At 29.1% G+C, this 15213-nt stretch overlaps 2 protein-coding genes across 4 annotated transcripts; both read left to right on the top strand.

Moving 5' to 3' along the window:
• The first annotated feature begins 3616 nt into the window (after positions 1-3616).
• LOC107912138 (transcription factor TCP14) lies at positions 3617-5419 on the top strand. Its single transcript, XM_016840203.2, has one exon. It carries the CDS (start codon positions 3908-3910, stop codon positions 5093-5095), a length of 1188 nt encoding a protein of 395 aa, XP_016695692.2. The 5' UTR covers positions 3617-3907; the 3' UTR covers positions 5096-5419.
• Positions 5420-12432: 7013 nt separating this feature from the next.
• Positions 12433-14469, top strand: LOC121209620 (transcription factor bHLH47). 3 transcript variants are annotated; one of them, XM_041080577.1, is made up of 5 exons: positions 12433-12521; positions 12874-12957; positions 13348-13463; positions 13546-13673; positions 13832-14469. In XM_041080577.1, the coding sequence occupies exons 2-5, from the start codon at positions 12914-12916 to the stop codon at positions 14192-14194; spliced, it is 651 nt and encodes a 216-aa protein (XP_040936511.1). In that variant the 5' UTR covers positions 12433-12521; positions 12874-12913; the 3' UTR covers positions 14195-14469. The 3 variants fall into 3 exon arrangements, with proteins under 3 accessions (XP_040936511.1, XP_040936510.1, XP_040936509.1); XM_041080576.1 differs by having other exon boundaries at positions 12433-12626; XM_041080575.1 differs by lacking the exon at positions 12433-12521 and adding an exon at positions 12546-12724.
• The last annotated feature ends 744 nt before the right edge of the window (positions 14470-15213 follow it).

The following is a 15213-nucleotide window of genomic DNA, read 5'->3' as shown; positions in this document are numbered from 1 at the left end:
CAAGATTAATAACTTTTTTTTACCATAAAAATCTCCCCCCTTTTCACTAAATTTATCTATAAATACCCTATTTCACATGAAATATTTTTATTTTATATAATTAATTTGTGAGAATTTGCATATGCATGATATTTTGGTTGGATCCAACTAACAATAATAAAAAAAAGAGACAAAAGTTAGAAGACAATTTGATCATATCTATTTTTTTATATATATATATATAATGTCTAGAACTATTTATAGCTCCTTTCTAATCTCATAAATAAAAGGATAATTTCTTTCAGTATACCCGAACCCACGTTTTTTACATTAAAAATAATATCTATACCAGTCGAGTTAAGACGCAATCCGTAAAGTCTAAATTTTATTAAAAGTAAGTACATGTGGTGAGATATATTATGGTAATCAAAGCAATGTATTAATTATTTCAATTTCGTTGTTGAAAAATGAAAAAGTAAAGTGAAGCACAACGGCTTTGCCACAGTTTTGATGTTGTAATAATATAAAAACAGGAAGTAAGGAAAATTAAAGCAATCGGTCCATTCAGCTTTTTTAACTTATTTTCTTTTTGTTAGTCTGAATTTTTTATATGCGACTTTTATTTAGATTTAAAATATGAAATATATTTTTTATGTATTTGTATTTTATAATCATCCATTTTAATTATAAAAAAATGTTAAAAGAAGAAACACTTAATTCCTTGTTGATCCAATAACTTTGCTGCTTTATCTAAAATAAAGCTGCAATCCCAAGTTCCCTTGGAAGTTGAATTTAAAAAAACTAAAGTGTATATATATACCCACTTTTTCCACTCAAAAGCATAATCTCAACTGTATTATAATGCGTCATCTATCCTCTAAATTCAAAATAATTTTAAGATTTATAGCAATAATATTTTTTATTTTTCTCACTATTTTTATATGAAATATTTGAATAAAATAACTAAAAATTAAGATTTAAAACAAAAAACAAATGTCTAAACAATATTAATATGAAAATATGGGAATTTCTAAAAAATTAATTATGTATATCTAAGGTTTTACTATTTATTGTATGAAATTTGATTGGGACATAGTTGGCATATGCAGATGAAGAAAAATTAGGCAATTAAAAGAAAGGGTGAAATTAAAGAACTTGACCTTGGGTTATTTCTACCAGCAGCAATAATGCTCATTTAAAAGCCAAGTTCTAAGCTGCCAACAAAGTAGACAGAAAAGGGGGAAAAAGAAAAACCCAAAGCCATAGTTCAAGTGAATGGAAGTCAGGAATTCCAACTAAAATAAAATGATTTTGGCTAGATTTCTAGTAGGATCCTAGGGTTCCTCATTGCCTATTTACAAATAAAAAATAATCAAGGAAGGAGTTCAAGTAGTTTACGAGGAGTGCCAAAAACAGTGCTATTGATTTCTATATATACTGCTCAACCTCATAACTTATTATATATGGTGCTAACAAAAATTCTTGAGTTATAATATGATATTTTGGACAAATGATATCTGAACCCATTATAGAAACATTTATGATATACAAATTTGTTATAACAACGTATCTTGAAAATCAAGTAAATTGATTTAGACTAGATAATTTGATAACATATTATAATAATTTGAAGATTTATCATGCATGGACTTATTTGGAATTCTCTGTTTGTTATCTTTATTTATTGGCGAGAAGATAGTTTAAGTACTTGAGATTTGTATAAATTTTATATAGAGAATTTTAGCACATATTTGTTCAGTGAGGAATTTGTTATTGTAACATAAAAACAAGCAAATCACTTAATTTTCAGTCAAGATCTTAGATATTAGAACTCGTAATAATTTATTTGTACGAATAAGTTAAGATATTAAACCATTTTCATTCTTCATTACTACTTAAAATAGTTGACATAGCCTACTGCTCAATTTTGTTACCATTATCGTTGTAAGTTATTTCAAAGCCCTTTGCAATGTGTTTATGAGAGATCAGTTGTGTGCATGAGTTGCTTGAGCAAGTTCTAATTTGGTCCTCGTGTTTAGAGTTGTTCATCTTGATCCAAATCATCAATATTTGAAATTTTAATTGTTGGATTTAGACAGGACATGATATAAATATATATGGTTATCATCTTGTATCAATATGTATATCATAGTTTTGGATGTACGCAGGTCAGATAAGAACTCAAAAAGGACAATGGAGGAAATATTTTTCACTGCTATAATTAACTGGTAAATATTATCCAACAGTAACACCACTATTCAAGTCAAAAGCAGTAGGGTTTGGAGTTTTTGTTTTTAAAAGGAAGGTTAATAGTAATAAAAATTTTAATAATTCGAATATTTTATCATTACACTAGTAATTAATTAATTATTATTTGGTCGGCACACCCATGACCGGCAGTGGATTCAGGGGGATTGGTAGGGGTTCCGGTTATTTTAAAACGGAAAAATTTTAAATTAATAAGGATAAAATTATATTTTTCTTTTTCTAAAAAAAAAGATAAAAATTTGATTTAATCCTTACAAATTTATAAAGATATAGACTATTAAAATGGTAAAATTATATTTTTACTATCATAAAAATATACACTTTAATTTTAACTCTCTAACAAAATTTTCTAACTCCGCCACTTATTTTGAATCAGTTAAAGGGAAATTTGATTATAACATTCACTCCATCAAAGTTGAAATTAATCTGTTAATTGAAATCCTTAGTTATCCCATAAAAAGAAAAGAAAAGTTTTAACGGTTTACAACATGTAAAAAGGAAACTAAAAATTAATCAAAGAAATGAAGATTTATATATAAATAAAATAATCTCTTAATTAAAAGATAAAATTAAAGATTAGTTCAAATTTTATTGATTTGTAAAATATAAAAACATATAATTTATTTTATAAAATGAATAAGTTTTATAATAATTTTTTAATCGTATGAAAAATTTAATGATATTTAATTTGAATCGAGCTTGTTAAAATGTAAATCGATATAGATTAATTAAAGCGGTAAATTTATGAATTCGATTCTAAAAATATTGATAAAATTGGGAAGGGGGGAAAGCAAATTTGAGGAATCCCAAAGGCTCACACACAAACACACTCACTCTTCCCAGCAAAGGTGCAGAAGAAAGGCAAAAATGAAATGATTACGTGAATGAGATGGGTCCCCATCTCATAATCTTCTTTCCTTTCTAATTATAAAGTCTTCCTTCTCTCAATATATATATATGTATTTTTTTTTTAATTTTTGACTTGAAAATAATGGGACCCACCCATGGCCACCATTGTCTTTATGGATTCAATGATAAAAACAGCACCTCATGTGGAGTCTGAACCAAAGGCTCTGTCCTTCCATAATAAAAAAGGCTTCTCCTATTCATAACATCATACAATTAATTTAATTTTTATTTTTAAAATTTATTTATTCAACTTATCAAATATAAGGTCATAAAATATAAAATTATCTCTCTCTTCCAATTTCATATCTAAATAAGAAATGGCCTTTACCATTCCTCCTAAGACATCAACAAAAGCCAATTCTTTTCTTCTTCTTTTTTTTAATTTAAAAAAAGAAAAATAATAAAAAAAAGAATTCTTTTTAAAGCTAACCCATATAATTCCTACTCATGATCTTTGTTCCTTAAAGCTTGCCCTCTCCCCTTATCATCACTTTCTTTTATTTATTTATATATGAATCAAATATTCAAGAATTTCCAAAGAGAAAAAACCTAAATACCCAAAAAAAAGTGATTCCAAAAGACTCTTCTAAACATTTAGTATGTAAAAACATTGATCCAAAAGACCCACCAAAAGATTAAAATTAAACACACTATATACACTCATCCTCCCCATCACTCATCAAAGATAAAGCAAAACCAAAAAAATAAAAATAAAACCATTAGAGAAACAACTTACTACTTTGATGCTATCATGGAAGGAGGAGGCAGTGATGATCATCACCACCACCACCACAGCCACCACCATCACCACCAACTACCACTCCACCATCATCATCATCACCACCACCGCCCTACTTTCCCATTCCAATTACTAGAGAAGAAAGAAGAAGATAACCAACCTTGTTCCTCCTCTTCTTCCCTTCCTTTCCCTTCCCTACCGGTTTCATCTTCCTCGGCCGATCAACACACCTCGACTCGTTCCATTTCAACCCACCAGATCTCGCCGGAAACTTCCAAGACTCCACCGCCTAAACGTACTTCGACTAAAGACCGACACACCAAGGTAGATGGACGTGGTCGTAGGATCCGTATGCCGGCTCTTTGTGCAGCTAGGGTTTTTCAGCTTACTCGCGAGTTGGGTCATAAATACGATGGTGAAACGATCGAGTGGTTGCTACAACAAGCTGAGCCGGCGGTGATCGCCGCTACGGGGACTGGTACCATCCCTGCAAACTTCACTTCCCTCAATATCTCACTCCGTAGCTCCGGTTCAAGCATGTCGGTTCCTTCTCAGCTTCGTTCCTCGGGTTTTAGCTCTAACTTTTCTATGCAACAACGTAGAAGCTTGTTCCCCGGAATCGGATTTGAAACGACGCCGACGCCGACGACGTTCCTTAACTTCCAATCTAGTAGTACTTCGTTGGGAATATCGGAAGAAGCTGAAGAAAGTAGTTTAGGAAGGAAACGAAGACCCGAACAAGATTTATCTTCACAACATCATCAAATGGGGAGTTACTTGTTGCAATCAAGCACCGGTACAATTCCGGCGAGTCACCACGGTCAAGTTCCGGCTAACTTTTGGATGGTAACTAATTCTAATAATCAAGTTATGAGTGGTGGTGACCCTATATGGACATTTCCTTCAGTTAATAACAGTGGTTTGTATAGGGGAACTATGTCTAGTGGGTTGCATTTCATGAACTTTCCAACACCAATGGCCTTGTTACCAGGCCAACAATTGGGTTCAAGCAGTAGCGGTGCCGATGGAGGCGGCGGCGGAGGTGGCAGTGGTGGAAGTAGTGGCATAAGTGAAGGGCATTTAAATATGTTAGCTGGATTGAATCCTTATAGACAAGACTCCGGTGGCACCGGCGTTTCGGAATCTCAAGTGAGTGGCTCACATTCACACCACGGTGGTGGAGGTGGCGGCGATGAATGACGTGATTTACAAACCAATAGTGTCATGCGATCGTAGAGATGATGATGATGATCATCGAGCAAAGCATCATCTTTGCTTTCTTTTGATCAACTTGTGTAGTTTGATGTGTAACACACGTGAGGTTTGATTGCTCCTTTTAATTTTTTTTTCCAAAAAAACATGAATTGAGTTTTTATTATACTAAAAAAAAGAAATTAATTTTTTTTGGTGTGATTAATATGAGTTCTTTTAGGGTTTGAGAAAAAGGTAAGAGATAGACACTATTAACATTGCTATTGTGCCTGGCTTGGCTAAAAAAAAAACTCAGTTTTTTGGCGTTTCTTATATTTTTATTTTTGTTTACACAATATATTAATTTCATTTCATCATTTTGTTGGTGCATGTTCAATTTTTCTTTCTTTTTAGCAGATGATTAATTGCATGAGATATGGATATATGAATTTAGGTTAAAATATTAGAGAAATATTTTTAGTATCTTCTACATTGGGGCGTACTTTGGCTCTTGGGATTAATTGTTATTTTAGCATCTTCTAAACGTAAATAGTTTAATTTAGTCCTTTTTATTTTATTTTAAATTAAAAAAATTATATTTTCAATATAATATTTAAGTAATTTTAATACAAAATTTTTAGTTTTGACTCAACGCTTTAATCACATAATTTTTAGCTTCGTCCGTGCTTCTTCCCACAACCCAACCCATCCTTAGCTTAGAACAAAGCACAAGCTTTAAGTGCACTTGAACTTAATGATGGATGGGGAACTCACTAAATGAATCATAATAGAAGTAAATTGGAGATTTTTTTCTCCCTATTTGGGGGGTGAAGAAAAAAGGGACATAAAGTTTTATGTAGTGTAGTTGTAAGAAAGAACACAGTGAAAGAGATGAAACAGTGTTTTACTACATGTCTCACTGGGTCAACAACCTTTATTTTTTATTTTTGGTTTTGCCATGGCATTGCTTTCATTTTCAGTGTAATCTGTGCCATGAATCTCAAGGTTTTTACTGCATCAATGATTAAGATGGTTAAGAGAGAGAGAGAGAGAGAGAGGGAGGGAAGGGGCTATGTTATCAATTCCAGGTGTTGGGGTCAGCAAAGTGGAACCCCCAGTTTGCTGTTCATTGCTCCAAAACCAAAACCCAATGTACACTCACTGACACCACAGGTGGATCATTCCTCTCTTTTTTAAGAAAAAGAAAAGGAAAAAGAAAAGAGAGTTTTTTATTTATTTTTTTGTTGGCACCATAGAGATCGGTGGTGTGTGATTCTTGAGTGACCCTACTTTGTAAACAAAGTAACCCTTCATTTTATTTTTTCCAGGTATTCACCTTTGAATGATTGGATTTCATCAACAGTAACTGTTTTCCTTTTTTCTTTTTAAGATAAAAAATGTGGAATATAGTAACTTTTATTATTATTATTATTATTTTTAGTTTGTGTTATAAATTAATTATGTATTAATTTTAGATGGATATTAAATTTAATTAATGAAATTAATTTCAATATAATAATAAGAAATCGGTTGACACGATTAAGGGATAAATTTTTTTGATAATTTATTTATATGATTTTTATTTTTGAAATTTAAAAAAAGATAAAAAAATATGATTTGATAATTTCTTTTAATGCGTTATGTTAGACCCTATCACTTTTTTCACTTTAATCCTTAATTTTTTTACCCCTACCAATACTTAAATCATTAGATATTTTTAGATGACTAAAATAAAAGTGACTTAAAAATTAAGTAACTAAAATAAAAATACAAACACAATATGGTATGTACAGTCAACCTCTGTTAAAAATTTAACGCTTGAATAACTAAAATGAAATTTCTTTCTAGCATCCCATTATCCTCCATCTTCATTATTATTTAAAAAAAACAAATTATATGTTTAATTTTTTTAACATTTAGCTAAAATTTGTTTAAAAAACATTGTTTTTTTTAATCAATTAAGCTAACATTTATACCAAAAAAATCATACTTAATAGTAAATGGATTTCCAAAATTATTATTACTTTTTGACCTCATAAATCCTTCCATGTATTTTCACAAATACCTTCTGTAAGTAACAAAAATATCTTGGAATGACCGACACTATTATCCTACAAAATATCCCATTTTTTGTTTAAATAAATAAACCAAAAAGCCATATAAATGTAAGTATTCTTTTTTTTTTAAAAAATAAATTGTTTTTCTTAAATTTATAAAACTTTTAATAAAAATAAATACAATTAAATTCATTTTATTGAGAAGAAATATTAAAAATGATCGACAATAAATAGAGTTATGAACAGTAAATGCATAAACATAAATCCAATAATTTTTAATGTCTGATTAAAGACAATCATATTGTGCAAGTAGTTTTTGTTTTTATTGGTTTTGTCGTGATGTGTTAATGCAAAAAGCTCAACAGACTTAAATCCAAAATTAATGAAAGCTACTGCTATTATTAGCCCACTACTTTTGTGAGGAGATTAATTAAATCATTACGCCATAGGTTATTATTAGGGAAGATAAAGTAAAAATAGATGATGAATTCTTTAATATAATATATAATATATGTAGTGACACATTAACATATATTTGAAATTATTTATTAAAATATAAAATTTATATTAATCTCGTATCTTCACTTGCAAAATTCAACTTTGTATTATTATTTTTTTAGTACAATTATGGGTAAAGACAGTACGGAAATTCTTATATTATGAGTTAAATTTTTTAATTTTAAATAAATAAATAAATAATTTATTTTTTATTTAATATACATGAATTAATTTGTCTATTTTTTGAATAAAGAGGTAAAATATAATCTAACTTTCAGTACAAGAACCTTCATGATACTTTTTATTACAATTAGAAACAACCTTTTAACAAATTTTATATTTCTATCATCTTATATGTAGGAGTTTAGTCATTTTATTTTACAAAATTTAAATTTTAGATCTAATTATTATTTTTATTTTTTTAAATTAAAGTTAATCACAAGCGTAATTTTTTTAATTATATACCTAACAAGTAAGTACTTTTTTATTCCAAAAATTTCACAACAACAATTTTAACCAAAAAAACAATTTTTTAATTATAATAATTGAATTTAAAATTTTAAAAATATAAAAAAATTATTACATATTTTAAAAATTAACTTTTGTATTCTATTTTATGTTATTTTTTATATCGTACCGTACCTTAAATTTTAAAAAATAATACATGGGAGCTTGTCAAAAATCTAAGCGGCATGATTAGACCGTCTCTTACTCTGCCAATGTTTCCCAACAGCTACCCATCCCCCTTTTGGAGGTTGTTCAAATGTTCAAGCATGTGGGCAAGTTCTTTCTGCTTTGAAATATAGCTGTTCATAGTATGGATCAAATTGAATAACTATTTAATTTTGTTGTACTCCGATCCATTCAAATAATTTATTGATAATATATAAATTTATTTAAATATTTTAAATTTATTATTTTAATTTTCAATTAGTTAAAAATACATAAAATTTTTATCCAAACTAAACTCTGTATCGAATTTAGCGGGTCAAGCGGCCATTTGACCTGTAAACCCATCTAATTGCAATTAGTCTTTTGGTGCTTGCTTAGTGGGGTGATAATAATCAACAGATTGTTCTAATTTTGGTCCATAAGGTCTCCTTAATGCCGGTTTTGGTTTGAATGGCTTATTAGGGCCCATAAGATCTCTTAATCCTTCCATTATTTGATGGTTAGGGTTTATTTTTGGCCCTCATTTTTTTTTCTTTTAGGTTTATGTTTAGTGTTTTTTTTTGGAAAAAAAATGTTAATTAAGTCTAATCACGCTAATTAAATACTATTTAAAATTTTACCCAAAAAACTATTTAAAAATTACAATTTCTGAATTATTTTTAATTAAATAAAAATAAATTGTTAATTCTTAATTGATCAGATTATAATATAGTTGAAATCATAAACTTGAAGAAAAATAAAATACAACCTGACAACAATAAAATAAATGGCCTTCCTAGTGCTTTCATTGTAGGGACATTAACTTTTAGGTTCTACGTTTGGCACTTAATTAGTGCTTCAAAATGGAAAAACCAAAAAAAAAAAAAGTCTAATTTTACATATATATATTATATCATTTCAACCCAACCATGTGACTATGAAAAAAAAATTACAGATACATGAAATATAATATTTTCGTAAAAACATTTTCAAAATATATTATTTTTGTATATTTTTGTCATGTGGTATTTAATATTATTTTCTTTCAATACATATACCCAATAAATAATTTTATTTTCCCCAAAATTTCGATATATATAAAAAAGAAGACAATTCACGTGATGTAAAGTAGGAATAAAAAGGGGAAGGTGGCAAAAAGTGAAACCCAAGTTAATCGAGTTCCAGTTTGCATGTGTAATGTTTGTTTGCTTCCTGTTGCCACCAATACCCTATATTGAATCATCAAATCTATGATTTTAAATATTGAAAACACCCTCACAATATATATGTGTGTGTGCAAATTAAAGTAGGAAAAGAACCATAGAAATATCTAAAATTCAAAATTTATTACTTAAAAAATTAATATTTTCTATTTTCGAAACTCATTTTCCAAAACAATTACTAATTACAATACAATCACGAATGTAATATAATAAATTTCCGATTAATTAAATTTAAAATTAATTTAATATAAAACACAAAAAATTAAGAATTAAAAATTAAAACATGTCCAATAGTGGGATTTAAATTCAAAATAATATAATAAAAAACTCACGGAGTATTTACCCAAATTGAGACTTCACATAATTCTTTTTAAAATTTTTATTACCTAAATTGAGATTTGAAGGACACGTGTCCCATTTATAATAATAATGATATATTTTTATAATTTAAATTTAAATAAATATAAATTTTTATTATTAAATGTGGGCGAGCAGCCTGAATATATAATTATGAGTATCTCCTTTGTTGATTATATATAGCCCAAAAGCACGAGCACCTTCAATGTTTGGGCCTTTGGGCTGTACCCTGAATGCTAGGTCAACTTTTTATTATTATTTAAATTTATTTATCTAATTCTAGTATATTAATATAAACTTATATTTTATTATCTTTTAAATGATAAAATGAATTATTTGAACAGGTGGAGCCCAACTCAAAATTTTTTTAAAAGCGAGTTGGAATGCATTGTGGTTATATATTTCTGGGCCAATCCAAATTATAATTTTAGACCTTGTCACTCAACTAAACCAAAAAATATAAATATTTACAAAAATTAGTCAAATTTAAAAATTATAACAAAAATAACCTAAAATCTACAATATGAACTGGTGCCGGCAACTTAATGGCCGGCACTCACCCATCATTGTGTAATTATTGCCTATTGATTGGCCTGAAATTAATTTATTTTGTGTCAATACTGTCATGACCTACACTAATATGTATTTTTTTATTTTCTTTTATAAAATATGTGTTTCTTGGGGTATAAAATAATATTTTTTAATCTATCGTATTTGATTTTTTTTGTCAGGTTTTATTGTGGTATCGGGCTTCTCTCTCGACACTGAATTTTTTTATTGGTTGTTTTTCAAAATAAATTGATTTAATTACGGGTATGGAGAAAACATAAAAAGAAAATTTAAAAAGAGAAAAATAAAGACTTATAATGGTTTACCTGCTTCAAAAAATGAAATGCCAAAGAAAGACTTCCTTCATGCCCCCATTTAAATCAATTTTTTCAAAAAATAACCAATTGTTTTTCAGTGTCAGCAGAGAGAAGCTCGATACGATACCAGTGCCGACAACAGAGACGTCGATACTTATTAAAAAATACATTTTTTCTACTCCGAAAAAAATATGGACTTTGCAAAAGGAGAATGAAAAAATACATATTGATGTCGGTCATGACAGTGCCGACACCAATTTTTTTTAATTTCAAGCCAATCAACAAGCAATAATTACACAATGATGGAGGTGGGTGTTGGCCATCTAAGTGTTGGCATCGGTTGACACTACAAATTTTAGGTCATTTTTGTTATAATTTTTAAATTTGAGTCATTTTCGTAAATATTTATATTTTTGGGGTTAGTTGGGTAAAAGGGCCTATATTTTTACCGCACACTGTTCACATGCTTATATACTTTTGGTTAAATATGTGATAAGTTCTTATATTATTTGAAAATTTAGAATTTGGTCTATTTACTTTTCAACTTTTAAAATTCAGATTTAATTGTTAAAGATATTAAAATTATTTATCTAGAATTAAGCAAATTTTTTTTTTAATTTCAAAATGTAACACAACTGATTTAATAAAAAAATTAAAACCGTTGGTAATTTAATTTGAATTTTGAAATCTAAAAAGTAAATTGACTAAATTTCTAAAAATAAAAGTAAAAAGACTAAATTTCGTAATTTCTAAAAAGAATAAAGACTTAAGACATATTTTAACTATTTATTTAGTTATTTTAAATATTGCTTGAGAGGTTAGATTAAGTAGGACTCATTTCAGATTTTTATTTTTTAATTATTTTAATTTATAATTTATAATTTTGAAATTAATTTTGTTTTATAAGACGTTGTACATGTATGATGTAGGTATATTTTATGGCTAGCATTTAAAATATTATAATTTTAAAAGGGATAATGACAAAAAAATGATTTCTATATTTTAATGAAATTAGCAATGTGATACTTCTACTTTTAATGCCAAAAATATTTGTCTTTAACCTAGCTTTTATCTCCAGCGATGTCGTAAAGAAAAAATATAAATAAAGCTCGTGGAAGGCACACGCCACTTTGCGAAACTGTCCAACGCTAGAAGTGATGTATTGTTCAGTTTGGATTGGACCATTCAACCACGTCTGCTATGCTATGCTATCTTATGCCCACCACGCGCTTCCTTTTCTTTATTTTTTTTCAATTTTATCACTTCCATAAAAAGAAGAATACTTTTAAATAATTAGAGTAATTAAACTGTGAATCCTACAATATACCAAAATATTATTCCATTAAATTATTATTAAGAAAACGATAAAAACTCATCCATGACTAATATTGTAATTTTAATAAAATATATTTTTATATAATACATTCTCTTATATAAAATTCCTTTTTTTTCTTTTAATAAAAATCAAATTTTAGGTGTGAAACTGGAAAGCATATGGAACAAGCAGAATGGCACATAGCAAAAAGAAAGCCGACAAAAACTAAAAGCAAACAAGCACGTGTCCATTCCACGTGTTTTGTCTCGATTCACCGATGATCAGTTGCTAGCCACGCGCCAAACCTGTGTACTCTTTTCTCCCGCCACGCTCTTTCTCTCCCCTAAAATACACTACTTTTTCTTTTTTTTTTTAATCAAAGCTTTTATATTTATTTTTATTTTCAACTTTCTAATCTACCTCTCAGTTGAAACACCACCGCCCATCATCTTTTGTTTTCTTTCGAAGGTTGGTTCACAAATCACAATCTCCGTCTTTGATCTTGAACTGTGTTTTTGATGGGACTTTTTCTATATTTTGATCTGGGTTCTTTATTTTGATGCATCGAGATAGGTGATTTTTTAAAGTTTTCCCTTTTTCTTTTTGGTTCTGAATCTTATCTGTGTGTTTGATCGAAAATTTCAGTAAAACTAGATGGGGCAAATATGGGTGTATGTATTTTCTTGGGAAATTTGTGTTTGGTTCCTTTGAATACCCAATTTCTGTTGTTTAATTTGTGTTGTGGTCTGATTTATTGATTTAGTTCTATGAGTCATCAATGGAGGAGACTCTGAATTGTTTATTTTGTTGGTGTTTGTAGGAAATTTTTTTTTTCTTTCTTTCTAACTTATTAAACAAACATGGGATCTGAGACAAATGCATCAGTGAAGACATCTGTTGGCAGGTTAGTGTTTCAATATCTTAGGAGCTTTAGTTACCTCTAGCTTCTGTAATTTTCTGGTTTGTGTCTGAATTCATTTCATGGCTTAGGTTGAGGTTTGAATTCGTGTCCATATGACATACCTGCCCTTATTCGATACTCACATCTGAGTTTGAGTTTGAGTAACATAGGTTGTGAGTCAGCCCCTTAACTCATTGTAGTTGTTGGTTTCACGTAATCCGTCAATTTCTAACATTGATATATTCTCTGAGGTTCTGAGGTTATCAGTGTGCAATTAAGCATATTCAGAAGTATCTAGTTCTGGTGGCAATGAAAATGTGCAAATCTTAAATTGCTAAAATTTGTCAAAGAATGAGGTAGTTTGGCTTTGTCTGAAAACCAATTTCGATGCAGGTCTTGTGTTCCGAAGACGAAGGGAAAGGTTCCTAAAAGAGTTCACAAAGCTGAGAGGGAGAAGCTCAAGCGTGAGCATTTGAATGAGCTCTTCCTTGACCTGGCAAATGCTCTCGGTAATGTCCCAAGTCCGTCTTTAATCCATATAGATGATCAGCTCGGGTTTCGGTTTGTAAAATCGGTTATTTTTATGTACAGATCCGAATCAGCCGAACAATGGGAAGGCCTCTATTCTTTGTGAAGCAACTCGACTATTAAAGGAATTGTTCGGTCAAATCGAGTCCCTCAAAAAGGAAAACGCTTCTTTGGTATCTGAATCTCACTATGTAAGACTCTTGATCCTTGTCTTTGATAATTTTGCTGAATCTTAATCGGGAGTGAATGTTGGATGCCCTTGTTATATGTCCGTGTTTTGAATATATATACATATATAATGAAGTGTCGGAGTAACAGAGTATTGTGTTCTTGTCTGAAACGTCAACAGGTGAACGTCGAGAAGAATGAGCTGCAGGAGGAGAATTCCACCCTGGAAACTCAAATACGGGAGCTGAAAAGTGAGATCGGAACAAGGCTTTCTCAATCTAAGCCCGACTTGAACGAACCTCCTCCATTGCCATCACAGTTTCATGGAGATCATCCTGGTTTGCCTGCTGTCGAGCCTGTTCCGCAACAACCATCGGCTCTCCTTGTTGTTCCAATTCATCCCGATATTCAGACTTATCCGACGCCCGATCCGGGCACACAACAACAACCTGCCCCTAAAACGAACTGTGTTGTCAGTAAACCACATGCTCGATATCCGACCCCGGCAGATTCATGGCCTTCCCAACTTCTTGGGAAGCAATAATGACTAACAAAAGTTGAGTGTGTAAACCCAAGCCAACTTGTAAATTTCACTGCAAAATTCTGAACTTCCTTTTCTTTTTTTTGGTGGGGGGGGGGGGCGTTTCATTTAAAATTAGGATGGGCAAACCCTTTGTAAAAAATAGCATGTTTTGATGTGCATGGGGATGAGTTAATAACTGAGATCCATTTAGCTACCTTTGCTTCGTTAGTTATTGATTATATTTCTACTTTGGCTGGGACAACCACCTAATCAAATTCATCCTTGGTTAATTTTAAGTCACTCTACTTTTATTTTTAGAAATTTAATTTTTTTAACTTTTAAATTTCAAATTATTTATTAACATTACTTTTTTTATTTTTTTATTAAATAAAAATTTATCAGTGTGACATGGAATAAAAAATTAATATTATAATAAATTTGAATTTTAAAAAATATATTATAATAAAAATAAAGAGACTGAATTCTTCCTAAAAATAAAAATATAAAAATATAAATATAAATTTGTGAAGAGTACATAAATTATGCATGTTAACCTTATTTTAATAAATGACCAAGAGTAGCAGTTTCTTTACAATATTGAGAGTAGGAGATTGGTCACACAGCTTTAATTATTATACTCTTTATAAATCTAAAATTTAGTCTATTTATTTTTTAGATTTTAAAATTTAGATTCAACTGTTAATATTATTAAAATTATTTTATTAAATTTAGGTTCATTACAATAACTTTTTAATTACACAGTTATCAAGTGAGTATTTTTTATTTCAAAATATCTAAACAAATTTAATAAAATAAAAAATAAAAATATTAACACTTAGACAAAAATAAAAATAAGAGTAAATTTCAAATCTACGGAAATTTTATCATGATATTTTAACTTTTTTAAAGTATAGCTTAATGATATAACCATTTTTCTAAATCTTGTGGGGGCATAAAGTGTTTTTTTAAGATATTGTTGTAAGTTTAAAATTCAAATGTCGTGGCCAATTGAATTTTAATTCAATTGGTATAATATTATT

The sequence above is a fragment of the Gossypium hirsutum genome, chromosome A11, assembly GCF_007990345.1.
Source record: "Gossypium hirsutum isolate 1008001.06 chromosome A11, Gossypium_hirsutum_v2.1, whole genome shotgun sequence".
NCBI classification, from domain to species: Eukaryota; Viridiplantae; Streptophyta; class Magnoliopsida; order Malvales; family Malvaceae; genus Gossypium; species Gossypium hirsutum.
This window is presented reverse-complemented; position numbering and strand designations above follow the sequence as displayed.

Coding starts and splice junctions, on each gene's coding strand:
- LOC121209620 (XM_041080577.1), top strand. CDS start 12,914: ATGGGATCTGAGACAAATGCATCAGTGAAGACATCTGTTGGCAG. Junction 12,958..13,347: donor GTGAAGACATCTGTTGGCAG/GTTAGTGTTTCA, acceptor ATTTCGATGCAG/GTCTTGTGTTCCGAAGACGA. Junction 13,674..13,831: donor TGGTATCTGAATCTCACTAT/GTAAGACTCTTG, acceptor AAACGTCAACAG/GTGAACGTCGAGAAGAATGA.
- LOC107912138 (XM_016840203.2), top strand. CDS start 3,908: ATGGAAGGAGGAGGCAGTGATGATCATCACCACCACCACCACAGCCAC.